Here is a 14,304-nt window from a genome sequence, read left to right on the forward strand (position 1 = left end):
TCTGTCCCCTCCCTTCCAGACCTAGACTACTAGTCCTAGACCTAGTACTAGACCTAGTCCTCTGACTCCTGTGATCCTCCCTCACCTTGGCTGGACTTTGCCAATAGACAGGGATAGACTCCCCACCCCTCCTTAGGGCAGCTGAGAGGCAGGACTTTGCCGGGAAGCGGGAAGTGCCAGGCCACTCCTGCCTGGATTCCCCGCCCACCTCCACTTGTCCGCTGGCTTGGCGACGGGGTCTGGCTGACCTCTCTCTCAGAGAAGGAACTACTGTTCCTGGAAAAGCCGGCAGCCTCTGGGAGCACCTACACGGTAATGTGAACACCCCCTGGGGCAGCTGGGGGTGGGGTGAGCGTTGCGATGGGGCCACCTGGGGCTCAGGGGAGGAGCCAGGCCAGCTCAGCTGGGCCTGGCGGAGTGTGGAGACCCTGTGCTGGAGGAGGAGAGGCGGAAGGGGCTTGGGAGAGGGCCACTGCCCAGTGGGTGTGAGGACCAAGGGGAGGCACTATGGAAATATAAACTATGCTGATGAATGCTGCCCATGACTTAGATTTGGACTCATCCATCCTGGTACCTTTTATGTACTTCAGTAATTGGAGATCTTTCAAGGAGTAGACACAATAAGAACCAGTGACGTGGGAGAAGGGTTGAGAGTTTCCTTAAAGAATATGAGCAGAGCTTTGCAGCAGGAGCCTGGATCCTTGTGCTGGAGGAGGCAACTCCCTAGGGACAGGTGATGGCAGCATCCTAAAGGACCCTCATCTTGGGGAAGTGCTACCCAGCATGATCAAGGGTCTGGGGCAAGACAAACCAGAGGCCTGGGTAATAAAGGGTCAGCCATGGGGTTGGGAGGCTTAGGTCTGCATTTACCTGGTTGCTGTGCTAATAGATTTGGGACCCTTCCCCTTCCTGGGGCAAAGGGGAGAATGGAGTGAGGGCCAACGCAGCCTGGAGAGCTGTCAGCCTGGGAGAAGCGGGGCTGAGCTGGGGGAGGAGTTAACCTGCTTCCGGCCAGGTAATGAATGGGCCCCTGTGAGAGGCCTTCCAGGTTGGAAGATTGGGCAAGGGGACTCTTCTGCGCCACCCAGTGGGGTGGAGGGGATTTGGACTCTGGTCTTTGGAAGCCCTGGAAAGGCTGTTGCTATAGAAATAGGGCAAGCCCCTCCTTTCTTTCCCAAGAAAGAAAGCTGGCCCATCCCCTGCTGCTGGTGCCTTGGTGGGCAGGGGGTGGGGCGGGGGGCATCACTCGTTGTGGCACCAAGGATGTGCCTTTAGTTCCTTATGTTTATTTTTCCTTGTATTTATTTTTGTTTCTTTCTCTTCTAACTTCATTTCCTCTAGAAGTGGAAACGAAGAGACCCTGGGGAAAAAGAAGGGGCAGGGAGAGAAAGGGAGTGTTTCTGGAAGCTCTTGTCATCTTTGCTCATCCTTCCCTTCTGCTTTCAGTTGTAGCTTAATAATCTACCCTCTGTCCTCCCTGGGGGAGAAAACTTGGTTTCCTTATCTGGGAAATGGAGATAAAAATAAAAGCTAGCTCATAAAGCTGCTGTGAGGATCAAATGAGCTAGGCCACGTAGAGCGCTTTAACACACTGGCTCAGCAAATCTCCGTGAATGTTAGCTATTATTATTACAGTTATAATTCCAATTGTCTTTACTATGGAAGGACCGAAAGGATTGGATGGGACGTAAAGGGAAGTCTGCGGCTCCGACCCCCATCCCCACCAGATTCAGGCATCGCCGGCTCACTTACTTCACTTGTGTCCCCAGCCAGGGGCACGGTCTGCAGGGTTGCATGTTAAGGCCAAGGGAGCAATGCCACGCCTTCCCTTCTTGTCTACATTTTCAATGAGGACACTGGGGGAAACAGATCCCGCCCCAGTGCTCCATCCTGACAATACAGAGGAGCTGTGGCCCCTGTTGGGGATTGGCGGGGGAGATGGGAAGGGGGCTTAGGTTTCATGGGCCCTGAGAAGGAAGGAAGAAGTTGGGCAAGGAAGGAGCAGGAGGCTTGGGGCAAGGCCTCAGCTCCGGGTGGGTGGCATAAGTGAAGGGATGATTCACTAGTGCAGAGCCTAGTGAATCAACCATGGGGACCCTGGGGACTTTGAAGGAGGATATGGTGTCTCACAGAACTCAGCCTCGGAGTAAATGAATCCCATGCCCTCAGAAGCTCCATGAGAGCCGAATAAGACATCATTGTTGGCAGGACTGAGCTTCCCACAGTTCCTGGTCCACAGCTGGTGCTCAGAAATTGTTCATTTGAGTGGGAAAGCCACACGTGACAGCATATGGTCAAGAGTTACTTAGTATGGTGGGAGGCAGCGGTGAGAGATTTCAGAGGGCGAGACTGTCAAGGGCTGGTGAGTGGGGGCCGGGACGGTGGGTGGCAGTTACTCCTGAGCAGGAGGGGTCCAGGCAGGTAGATGAGGCAGGTAAGGAGAGCATGAAACAGAGAACAGCAGGACCAATGGCCAGAGGCTAGAATTAATGAGCTGTGAGGAGCCTGGTCTTGCCCGAGGGTGGAGGTGTTGGAAATTAAGGGAGGAAGAGCGAAAGTAGGAGGGGGAGGCAGTGGATTCTGGAGGGCCTGGGGAAGAGCTGACATCCTCACGGGAAAGTCGCTGGAAGGCCCCAGTCTGATGCTGGGAACCAGGTGAGCCTCACCGGAGGCCCCCACCTTTGGTTTTCTTTCTCTTTTTGCTTCCACTTTTAACTTTTGTTACTCTTGTATTTTACATATCCCTGTGAACTATGCTCCAACCTTTCTGGCAGAAGGAGGGGCATAAATAAACAAACATATTTGGACAGGGTTTTATCATCTACAGAATGATTTCCACATGATCTCATGCCATCTTCACCATCACTCTGAGAGGCTTTTTTTTTCACTTTTATTCGTTTTTAAAAAGAATTACAAAGTTAATATACATACACGCTTGGTGGGGGGATTCAAAGAGTACAGAGAAAAGAGTTTAAGAAAATAGAAAGTCCTCTTTCACACCTTTCAGCCCCCCAATTTTTCATCTCTTTCAGTAATGACCAATGGGAATAGTTTGGGGTGTGTCCTCCCAGACCTGCACGTCCAAGGCAGGAATCACTAGCACATGTGGCTACTGAGTCCTTGAAGTAGAGAGAATCCCAATTGCGATGTGTTGTGAGTGTAAAATACACATGTATTTCGAAGACTTAGTATGAAAAAAGAATGTGAAATATCCCAGTAATTTTATATTGATTACCTGTTGACATGATAATATTTTGAATATATTGGGTAACATAAAATATATTATCAAAATTAATTTCTCCTGTTTCTTTTTACTTTTTTAATGTGGTCCCTAGAAAGTTTAAAAGCACATCTGTGGCTCACGTTATATTTTTATTACAGAGCACTGCTCCAGACCTTTCTCTATCATTTATATTTATACACCCATAAATATGTATCTACAGTTGTATATAGTTTTGTTGTTTACATTAATGAGATCAGAGGATGTCTAGCTCTTTGTGACTTGCTTTTCTACTTTAAGATTTTCCTATGTGAGCCCATGTAGATCAAGGGAGCTATTTTGACAGATAAGGAAACTGAGGCACATTAAACAATAGGACAAGCTCACTCAGGCAGTGACCAAGGTGGCATTTGAACTCGCATTCTCTAACTCCAAACCCAAGCTCTTTCTGTCTCATGAGAGAGAAATTTGATGTACTAGGTCATGGGGAGCCATGGCAGTTTCTTAAGGAAGAGAGAGAGGGAGAGAGGGAGAGAAATTAATAAAGAAATTAATTTCTTTAATTTCTGTTAAAGAAATTGATCTGACCGGGGTGCATGGGTGCGCTGGGATGAAGACAATTTGATCCCTCATTGCAGCCGCTTAGAAGTCAAGTCTTAGCCTCCACGACCTTGAAAAGGCTTACCTGACACTGACCTCTTTTCCCCCCAGGCCCTTGGCCTCGGCTGGCACAGGGGTGCAGGGGAACTGGCAGCATCAAGTGACCAGGCGGATGTGCTCCCATGAGAGTTCCTTCCAACCCGCCCAGTTCCTACTGCTGGTGGGGGTTCCAGTGGCAAGTGCTGTCCTTCTGGCCCAGTGCCTTCAATGGCGCTGTCCTCGCCGGCTGCTGGGCACCTGCTGGAAGCTGGAGAGCCAAGAGGAGCCAGCCTCCCATCCCACTCCCCTACCTGAAAGTGAGTCCTCTGCGGAGGGCCCTCCAGCCTCGCTGCAGGAGATGGCTGCCTTCTACCAGGAACTGCACACGCCCACCCAAGGCCAGACTGTCATCCGACAGCTGATGCATAAGCTGTTGGTGTTTTCGGCTCGAGAGGTGGACCACCGCGGTGGCTGCCTGATGCTCCAGGATACTGGCATTTCCCTGCTCATCCCGCCAGGTAACAGCACCCAGCTTCCTTCTCAGCGTACAGTTGTTCACATTGCACATTGGACAAGGGCACCAACTCCAAGGGAGCACCATTCAGAGACATCTTCATAATTTTGAAAGTTGCTTATATGTTTAGTATGACGTTCTTGACTCCAAAGATGGATATATTACATATTTTTTATGACAGTTTTGTGGCAGGTGGAGGTAAAGGGCCTTGTTTTAGTGAACAGTGTGTTATGACAATTCTCCCATAAAGGGAAGTAAAATGTCTGGAGGAAGAGCACCTTTTGCAAATTCACACAAGGCCCTGAGCGAGCTGGCAGCAGCCCTTGGAGAAGGGGACGACTTGCTCAGGGTCACATCCCAAGTCAGTCACAATCACCTTGTTCTCCTTCCACACTGCCTCTCCAAGTGCCCTGCTGCACGCCCGCTCCTGGGCTCCCGCCCCACCTCCTCTCCCACTCTGGCCTGGCCTCCTCTGCCACAGGGCTGTGCCTGCCTGCTGGGCCCATCTCAGCTCTCCCCCTCCCCAGGTGCTGTGTCTGTGGGCCGCCAGGAGCGGGTGGCACTGATCCTGGTGTGGGATCTGTCAGACGCTCCGTCGCTGTCCCGAGCCCAGGGGCTGGTGAGCCCCGTGGTGGCGTGTGGCCCCCATGGGGCCTCCTTCCTGAAGCCCTGCACCCTCACCTTCAAGCACTGTGCCCAGCAGCCCAGCCAAGCCCGTACCTACAGCAGCAACACGACCCTGCTGGACGCCAAGGCCTGGAAGCCGCTGGGGCAGCCGGGAGACCACACCTCCCGGGATGAATGTCGCATCCACCTCTCCCACTTCAGGTAGGCACCAGCCCGTCAGCCTGTACTTCCTGCCCCCTTTCTTTGTCTGCCTGATCGTCACCTCTCTGTAGGGGACTGCCCCTTTATCTGTCCAAGATGGCCTGCAAACCCCGTATTCCCCTGTCCTTCCCCAGTCCCTCTGTCCTGGTGCCTATGGCAGCTTATCTTGCTCCAACCCCATCCAGGACCGTACGTCCCACCGTGGTCCCTCTGCCTGTCTAGAAGGGTCTAGCCCAACCCTGGTCCTGTGTCTAGATGGGGCCTGTCCCATCTCCACCTCTGTCTCTAAAATTGTCTGTCTCTTCCCTGTGCCCCTGGTCAGGACTGTCCCCAAGCTGTCTAGGGCACTTTGCCCCTCCAGTTCTCTGAGACTCTAGCCCATGGCACGCCTGTCCTTAGCTATGTCTCTCTAGGGTCTTAGGTCCCCCTGCCTCCCAGTCTCCTTGCCACCCACTAACCAGAGCAGGGCCATGCATGGTGGCCCTGAGCCCAGCGTCTTTCTTTCCCATGCTGGCTCTTCTCCCGACCCAGGGACAGTCACTGTGCCATGACTCACGTTCCTTCCCCCTGGCCGACCCCTCCACCCCAGTTCTTCCCTACATGCCCTGGAATGTTCTCCTCGCCTCTTTGGGAGCCCGCACAGAGGCCCCTGGTGCGGTGGGAGCCCGGCGGCAGGTGGGCTGGTCTCCCAGCCTCCCTTGCCCCACTGTGCACGGTCCCGGCCACCGTCTCTCCCCGCAGCCTCTACACCTGTGTGCTGGAGGCAGCTGTGAGCAGGGAAGCCCGGAAGTGGCTGCAGCTGGCCGTGTTCTGCTCGCCGCTGGCCCCCGGGCAGTCTCACCTGCAGCTGCGCGTCTACTTCCTCAACAACACGCCCTGTGCCCTGCGGTGGGCTGTGACCAATGAGCAGCCGCACGGCGGGCGCCTGCGTGGGCCCTGCCAGCTCTTCGACTTCACCGGGGCCCGAGGGGACCAGTGCCTGAAACTCAAATACATCTCCGAGGGTGAGGGGGACAGGGCCAGGCGACGGCGCATCGGGGAGCCCGTTGGAGGGAAGGGTCTGCGCCTCCCCTGTGGTGGAAACCTGGGGGCCTTGAGTTTCTTTTTGAGATTCCTGGGCAGGCAGCAGCTTCAAGGGGGCCTTCTGGCTCTTGCTGCTGCCTCTTGGAGGCCCCGGCTTTCCCACTTGCTCCCTCTGCTGAGGAAGCCCCGGTCCCTCCGTGGGAGGCCAGCCGAACCAAGTGGGTGGCGGCGAGAGGAGAGGCGTTGCACCCGCAGGGGCAGGGACAGAGCGGGAGGCTTCTCTTGTCCCACCTGGATGGAGCCGGTGTCGGAGGGGGAGGCCCAGTCTTCTCTTCCCTCGTTCTTTTGTGGGTCGGCTGCGGGAGTTGACAGTGGGGCTAAGGGTGTTTGTGGGGTCGTGGACAGGGCGCGCATGCGTGGCTGCATCTGGGCTAGTGGATGGGAGGGAGGGGGTTGAAGGGGAGGGTGGAGAGGTGGGGGGAGGAGTCTGGGTGCTGGTAGAAGGAAGACCGCTCCCAGGGTCCCCACCCAAGCTCTGGGGCCTCCCATCCACTTGAGTCACCCTCCTGCCTTTGCTCCCTCCCCATCCCTCCCCTCAGCACCCTGCACAGTGCCTGCCACAGGGTGACCTCCTTAAACCCTTGTGGAAGTCTCCCCTCTTGAGGCCCTCTGTCTGTCTGCCCCCTCCCCAGGTTGGGAGAACGTGGACGACAGCAGTTGCCAGCTGGTTCCCCATCTGCACATCTGGCATGGAAAGTGCCCCTTCCGCTCCTTCTGCTTCCGGAGAAAAGCAGGTAGCCCAGGAGCCCCGTGTCTACCTCCTGCCCTCTCCTCTCCCCTCCTGGTCACCCTGGAGCCATACAGCTCCTCATTCGGCCATGCCTGCAGACCCTCTCTTAAAGGTTAGGGGCCGCAGCAGATCTCTGCAGAGAGAAAGATGGGGGGCTACGCAGCTGCTTCAGATTTCCAAAGCCTTACATTGGAATCCCTTTTGCTCTCCTGCTCTCCTCTCCTGGGCCTTTTCCTCTCTCACCTGCTAGGTCTCCTCAGCAGATCTCTGCAGAGAGAAAGATGGGGAGCTACGCAGCTGCTTCAGATTTCCAAAGCCTTACATTGGAGTCCCTTTTGCTCTCCTGCTCTCCTCTCCTGGGCCTTTTCCTCTCTCACCTGCTATGTCTCCTCTTTGTAGCCAATGAGAACGAGGACTGCTCAGCACTGACCAATGAGATCATTGTCACCATGCACACCTTCCAGGATGTGAGTTGGAGCTGAGGGGCAGAGGAAGGGCAGGGCCTGGGGGAGTCCTGGGCAAAGTGGGCGAGGGTCTGGTGCCTAGGAAGTATGGCTCTAATCACATAATCAAGCCGGTGAAGAGGGCATTCTTCCAGGGGCAGGGACTGCCTGGCCCCCAAGTTACCCTCCATCTTTGACTCTCCTGTCTATCCCTGGATGAATCTAGCAGGAGGGTAAAAGAACCAAACGCTACATGAACCCTTTCTTCCAACCTGGAGGAACTTGGGCATCAAAGAGAAGTGGTTTCTTTCTGGACAGATTGTCTACATCTGAGAGATGGTGCTGTGTATCTTCAGGTGGAGAGTGACCCAGGAAGGGGGTCTTGAGTAGGTGGGAAGGGAGTTAGAGATCCCACTCTCCCGAGGGAAGACATGAAGAAATCAGGATTGGAGAGTCTTTGGGGAACCATGTGGCATCTTACTGGAGAGTAGGCAGATACCCCTCGGGGTATCACTTGGGGAGGAGGAACCAAGGAGAGGAGGAATGGAGGAAGGGGGCACGTATGCCCAAGTTCAGTGTCTCTATTATTAGATGACCTCCCCTGCCCTTGACCCCACCCAGGACTTCTCCTGGTGTCTTAGGATGTACCTTGTTTGGTCTTCATGTCCCAGGTCCCAAAGAGCTCTGAGCAAACTTAAGGCTGAAGGCTGTGGCGCTGGGGAAGCAGAGGGTAGAGGGTGTTGATCGGGGTGGGGCTGTGTCTCCTGGTTAAGTGTCTCCGGTGACAGGCTGAAGGAGAGACACGAGGCATGGAGATGGGTGCCCCGGCTTCTTGTTCAGAGGGATGTCTCATGATCCCTAAGTGTGTTCCCTGCCCCTCTGTTGGCTCAGGGCTTGGAGACCAAGTACATGGAAATCCTCAGATTCCAGGCATCGGAGGAGGAATCCTGGACAGCGCCACCCCCTGTGACCCAGCCACCCCCATGCAACAGGTGAGGTGGTGGTTGCTTGAGCTGCTGCCCGGGGGATGTTTGGGATTCCTGCCCCTGGGCTTGCAGGGCGAGCACGGCATTGAGGTGTCTGTGGAACCAGGCTGGGTCTCTTGATCCTCCCCTCCAAGGACACCCTTTCCCCCTGCCTCAGGCTGCCCCCAGAGCTCTTCGAGCGGCTGCAGATGTTGTTGGAGCCAAACAGCATCACTGGCAATGACTGGCGACGACTGGCCTCCCACCTGGGGCTCTGTGGTATGAAAATCCGGTAAGAGGGATGAGGTCTGCACAGGGGGGGAGGGTGGACTGGGGTGGGTGTTCTCAGGACCCCTTGGAGACTGGACCATTCACAAAAGAGTGACTTAAAAGTCAGGGAGCGGCTACTCCCCACCCTATTTCTCAGAACGGGGTTGATTTCATTGACAATGATCTCATTGGTTTGGGCCAAGCAGTCCTCGTTCTCATGGCTACAAGAGGAGAGGACACGGCAGGTGAGAGAGGAAAAGGCCAGGGGAGAGGAGCAGGGGAAGTGAAACGGACTCCACAGGAAGGCTTTGGACATCTTTCTATTTTTATTTATTTATTTATTTTTGGCTGTGTTGGGTCTTCGTTTCTGCGCGAGGGCTTTCTCTAGTTGCAGCAAGCGGGGGCCACTCTTCATCGTGGTGCGCGGGCCTCTCACTATCGTGGCCTCTCTTGTTGCGGAGAACAGGCTCCAGACGCACAGGCTCAGTAATTGTGGCTCACGGGCCCAGTTGCTCCGCGGCATGTGGGATCTTCCCAGACCAGGGCTCGAACCCGTGTCCCCTGCATTAGCAGGCAGATTCTCAACCACTGCGCCACCAGGGAAGCCCACATCTTTCTATTTTATCACTGTGTTCTTGGTACCTAGAATGATGCCTGGCTCATGGCTGGTGTTCAATACATAAATATTGGTTCAATAAATATTCAAAAATGGATCGGTTAACATGTAAGTCATTGGTACATACTGAGTGCTTGACATGCTGTGCCCTGAGGGGCAGAACGGCAGACTATAGGATAATGTGTATAAAGCATGTAGCTGAGTGCCTGGCACAGGTTAATTCAATAAACATTAGCAGTAGTGGGGACAGCGCAGCCATGGTCTCAAGAGAGATCAGTAAACCAATTCTGAGCTAAGCCCCAGCACCCGGATGATGACGGGTGGTCAGGGAAGACTTCACCCAGGAGATGGGACTAGAGTTGGATCTGGAAAATAGGGTAGATTTTAAAATCACCCATTTATTAAACCTTTATCAAGTACCTTCTAAGTCCTGGAAAACCTATGCTAAGCATTGGGATACAGGATGAATGAGATATGGTCCCAGAACCAAGGAGGTCACCCTCTAGTAAGGGATACAGAGAGCTTAAAAAAATCAAGGCAAGTGCTCCTTTGACCTTACTGTATGTATCCCATATTGCATAGCAAGTTGAAAACAGAGACACAAAATGGCTGAAGCAAGAATAATGAAGACTTATGTCAATTACAGTTGACCCCTGAACAATGTGGGAGTTAGAGGTGTGACCCTCCATGCAGTCGAAAATCGTAGTATAACTTATAGTCGGCCCTCCATATCCACGGTTGTGCCTCCACAGATTCAACCAACCAGGGACCAGGTAGCACTGTAGTATTTACTGTTGAAAAAAATCTGCATATAAGTGGACCCACATAGTTCAAAGTGGTGTTGTTCAAGGGTCAACTATATATCTCAATTAAATAAAAAAGAATAATAAAGACTTGTGGGAGCTATGCCCAGAAGTCTGAACTGAGGGATGCAGAATGGTCTCCTCCACCTGGGAGGTGGGAATGAGGGCTTCAGAAACAGGTGTTGGGGAAGTAGGGGATCCACCTTCCTGTTTGGGGGGAGGAGCAGAGGAGGTGGTGGGTCTGGTGTGTTTAAGGTGAGAAGGAAGCTTCACGATGGGAGCAGGGAGAAAAGGTCAGAAAAAACAGGGCAAGGCCAAGTGGTGGGTAAGCCAGAAAGTCAGGGGAGGGGGCTTGGTTAGTAGGTGAAAGAGACTCTGGAAGGTTTTTGAGCAGGGGAGGGTCACACCTGGAAGCAACTGTTTCCTTAGTGGTGGGTAGGATGGGGCCTGGGATGGGGGGCTGGGGGAGAGTGTGTTTGGGCTGGGGGTGGGGGGTAGAGAAGGCAAATACAGAACATCAGAGCTGGAAGCGACCTTAGAGGTCCGCTCACCCAAGCCCTCGTGTAAGAAGAGGAAACTGAGGCCTAGAGGGGCGTAGGCTTTGAGCCAGGGCCATCTCCGATTTCAAGTCCTGGGCCCTCCCACCATCCCGAGTGCCCTGGAAGGCAGTTAAGAGCAGGATGAGGACCAGAGCTGGGGGAGGGGGTGGATCTCCCTGCAGTGCTCCTCCCCCCCCTCACCTCCTCCCCGCACCCTCCCCACCAGGTTCCTGTCCTGCCAGCGCAGCCCCGCGGCAGCCATCCTGGAGCTGTTTGAGGAGCAGAACGGCAGCCTGCAGGAGCTGCACTACCTCATGACCATCATGGAGCGGCTGGACTGCGCCTCCGTCATCCAGAACTACCTGAAGGGGACGCAAAGCGATAGCCCAGCCCGGGTCTGCTGGGTCGCCCAGGAGAACCAGGGCCTGGAGCTGGATGAGAAGCTCTGAGAGCCCCGCTATGGGGCAGGGTGGAGCTCTGTCCACTGAGATGTGCCCCTACACCTAGGAAGAAAACAGCTGCAGTTCCTGGCTGTGCCCACCGACCTCATCAGGACCCTTGGACGGTGCCTGGGGCCACAGCGAGTCCGGACGCCTCCTCGGGTCAGGACCACCCTTTCGGCCCACGTCGTCCTGCGTGCAGATCTCTTCCTGGCCGGCAGGGGGCGCAGGAGCCCAGGAGATGGCCCCAGCGTGGCCAGCCTCCGGGAAGCTGTTTAATAGACCAATGGACTGTTAGGCTGCCCTGTTGGCACCCCTTGGGGACTGGTTAGTCCACAAGTATTCACTGAGCACTTAGTGATACCCGGCACTGGACTGGGTATCATGGGGACTCCTGGAATATATGAGGTCGGGTTTGGAGCCTTGTGGAAACCACAGTTCTCCTGTGGGAACCAAGATGCCCTCGTAGGAGCTGAGGGCAAACACTAAACCAGCAGCACATGCCCTGTGGTTAGGGGATGTGGATGTGGTATGAATTGTACCTGCATTAGGAGTTGGGAAGGGAGGGAGCTGAGTATGGGCTGGAGCAGTGAGAAAGCATCATGGAGGATGTAGGAGAGATGATTTACAAAGAGTGAGATCTTAAGGTGGGGGAAGGCAGGGATGTGACTGGACTTACAGTAGGAGCCGGGTGAGCGTGGGGTGCTGGGTGTGAGGTGAGAGCAGGAGCCCAGCGTGCTGGGTGTGAGGTGAGAGCAGGACAAGGGTTCAAGGCCAGATCTAAAGATGGACAGTCATAGCTGGCTGTCCACCTGTCTCCTTTGACTTCCTTTGTCTCTTTATCCTCCCATCCTTGCCTTGTCTTCCTCTCTCTGTGCCATTATCTCTGTCATAAAACATCAAAGCTGAAAAGAAACTTCAAGATTATTATTGTTGTCCAACCTTTTAATCTCTTTATCTTGAACTGTGTGAGTTTTAAGTCTCTCTGACTTCATTTTGCTGTCGCTGGCCCCTGCAGTGGCTCCATCCCTGAATCTGTCTCTCTTTTACTCCTGGCCTTAGCATCTTTTTGTCTATACCTACTTAGTGTACCTGCCCTTGTGTGTTTCTTTCTTTCTCTGAAATCCTCAGTCATTTCCCTCAGGTAAGTGTCTCTAAACCACGGTTAAGGATCAAAGGCTATTGAAAGACACTGGTCTACCCTAGGAATGGATGGGTGGGGATTTTACCCCATGAGTCAAGATCCACTTTAGGGTCAGGAAATAGAGGATAGGGATTAAAGAACATCCCATTCAGTCAACTCTTTATTCAGCACCTACTGCGTGTTAGACACTGTATAGAAAATAAATCAGTAGTCTGGGTCCTGAAAAGAGAACAAAGGATTTGACTCAATTTAAGCAATTCTTTTGTTTGCAAACAGGTGTTGTTAATTTTTTCAAGGGCAGACAAATGATCTCTCTGGCAACACTAACAATTTCTTCTGTATTTAATTAAAAAATATTAAAGTTTTTTCTATGATGAACAACATTGTATAATAAAATATGAAAACTGCCTTTCTTTGTTACTAGCTGTATTTTGCTCAGACTGATAAATTTGAATGTGGGTATGAATGGTTTTATGTGGTAAACATTGTACTGATGGGGGCCGGCTGGAGAGAAGCATTTTGTAGATTGTGCTTCCAGCGTGGTAAATCAGGGAGGTTCTCTTCCCTTTCTGTTAGAAGCAAGCCGTCAGGGTGGGGCCCTCTCCCCCTCCCCCTCTTCCCCTAACCCCATCCATTCTCTGTTAGTCCTCCCACCGCATCGGGGGCTGCCAGCCACTCCAGGCTGGTACCTTGGCCTTCTCCCTCTTCATTTGGCTCAGGATTGAACTACTAAGAGCATCTTTCTCCCCTGGAGTCTGGTACAGTTTTCCCCTTTTCTCCTATTGTCTCTTCCTTGCTTTCCATGCCAGCGAGAGTCATCTTTATTTTGTTACTCCCTACCCTGGAACAAATCACTTTAAGAGTTTCAAGTCTTTTGGAATTGGGAATAAAAGCCATGAAGGAGGGACTTCCCTGGTGGCACAGTGGTTAAGAATCTGCCTGCCAATGCAGGGGACACGGGTTCGAGCCCTGGTCTGGGAAGATTCCCACATGCCGCGGAGCAACTAAGCCCGTGAGCCACAACTACTGAGCCTGCGCGTCTGGAGCCTGTGCTCCGCAATGAGAGAGGCTGCGACAGTGAGAGGCCTGCGCACCGCGATGAAGAGTGGCCCCCGCTCGCCACAGCTGGAGAAAGCCCTCGCACAGAAACGAAGACCCAACACAGCCAAAAATAAATAAAATAAATTAATAAAAAAAAAAGAAAGAAAAGAATCTGCCTGCCCACGTAGGGAACATGGGTTCGATCCCCGGTCTGGGAAGATCCCACATGCCGCGGAGCAACTAGCCTGTGCGCCACAACTACTGAGCCCACGTGCCACAACTTCTGAAGCCCGTGCGCCTAGAGCCTGTGCTCTGCAACCAGAGAAGCCACCGCAGTGAGAAACCTGCGCACCGCAACGAAGAGTAGCCCCTGCTCGCTGCAACTAGAGAAAGCCCGCACGCAGCAACGAAGACCCAACGCAGCCAAAAAAAAAGCCATGGAGGAAGGGGGGTTCTAGGATGGGAGGGACTACCTTCTGGCCCCCACCTTAATCCGTCAGAATGGGCTCACAGTGCAGGGAAAGGAAGTCTTAGATATCTTGAGGTAGGTGGCAAGCTCCCTGATGCCTGTAAGGTGGATCTTTCCTTTCTCAAATCAAACCTGATTGGCACACATTTGCCAGCACCTAAAGCCAAGAGATGGCGTGTTCCGGGGGCATTGGGACACTTAGTGGTCAGCCCTGACTCTAGTGCTAATTAGCCTGGCTCTTCCTTTCTGGTTTCAATCTCTACTTTGGGATGAAGGGACCATGTTCAAGGCTCTCCAAGGGCCTCTTTTGATTTCATGGGCCTGTGCAGAGATGGCACACAGATGATCCAGGGAACATCCACTTGGGGATTTTTCTTTGTGTATTGCCTTTAAATAGAGCAATTGGTCACTGCTTGTGGCCCTACCTCCAGCCCTTTCCCTGGTAGGTTACCTCCCTGGTCCCTAAAGACACCAAATTTGTGACTTCTCTTACGCATGTTGCAGAAGCCCATGCCTAAACTTCCACCTGTTGTGTTTAGAGCCGGGAGGAGAATGAACAG

General features: G+C 53.3%; 1 protein-coding gene across 1 annotated transcript; it reads left to right on the plus strand.

The window, feature by feature from the left end:
• Positions 1-250: 250 nt before the first annotated feature.
• Positions 251-12,562, plus strand: UNC5CL (unc-5 family C-terminal like). Its single transcript, XM_061195086.1, has 9 exons — positions 251-312; positions 3,932-4,377; positions 4,901-5,201; positions 5,943-6,205; positions 6,917-7,018; positions 7,414-7,481; positions 8,349-8,449; positions 8,601-8,714; positions 10,877-12,562. Exons 2-9 carry the CDS (start codon positions 3,993-3,995, stop codon positions 11,097-11,099), a joined length of 1,557 nt encoding a protein of 518 aa, XP_061051069.1. The 5' UTR covers positions 251-312; positions 3,932-3,992; the 3' UTR covers positions 11,100-12,562.
• Positions 12,563-14,304: the final 1,742 nt, after the last annotated feature.

The sequence above is a fragment of the Eubalaena glacialis genome, chromosome 7 (assembly GCF_028564815.1).
Source record: "Eubalaena glacialis isolate mEubGla1 chromosome 7, mEubGla1.1.hap2.+ XY, whole genome shotgun sequence".
Lineage (NCBI taxonomy): Eukaryota > Metazoa > Chordata > Mammalia > Artiodactyla > Balaenidae > Eubalaena > Eubalaena glacialis.

What these genes read in the sequence shown, in the direction of transcription:
- UNC5CL (XM_061195086.1), top strand. Translation starts at nt 3,993, where the DNA reads ATGTGCTCCCATGAGAGTTCCTTCCAACCCGCCCAGTTCCTACTGCTG. An exon ending in TTCCCTGCTCATCCCGCCAG is followed by an intron (nt 4,378 to 4,900) that starts GTAACAGCACCC and finishes CCCCCTCCCCAG; the next exon opens with GTGCTGTGTCTGTGGGCCGC. An exon ending in ACTCAAATACATCTCCGAGG is followed by an intron (nt 6,206 to 6,916) that starts GTGAGGGGGACA and finishes CCCCCTCCCCAG; the next exon opens with GTTGGGAGAACGTGGACGAC.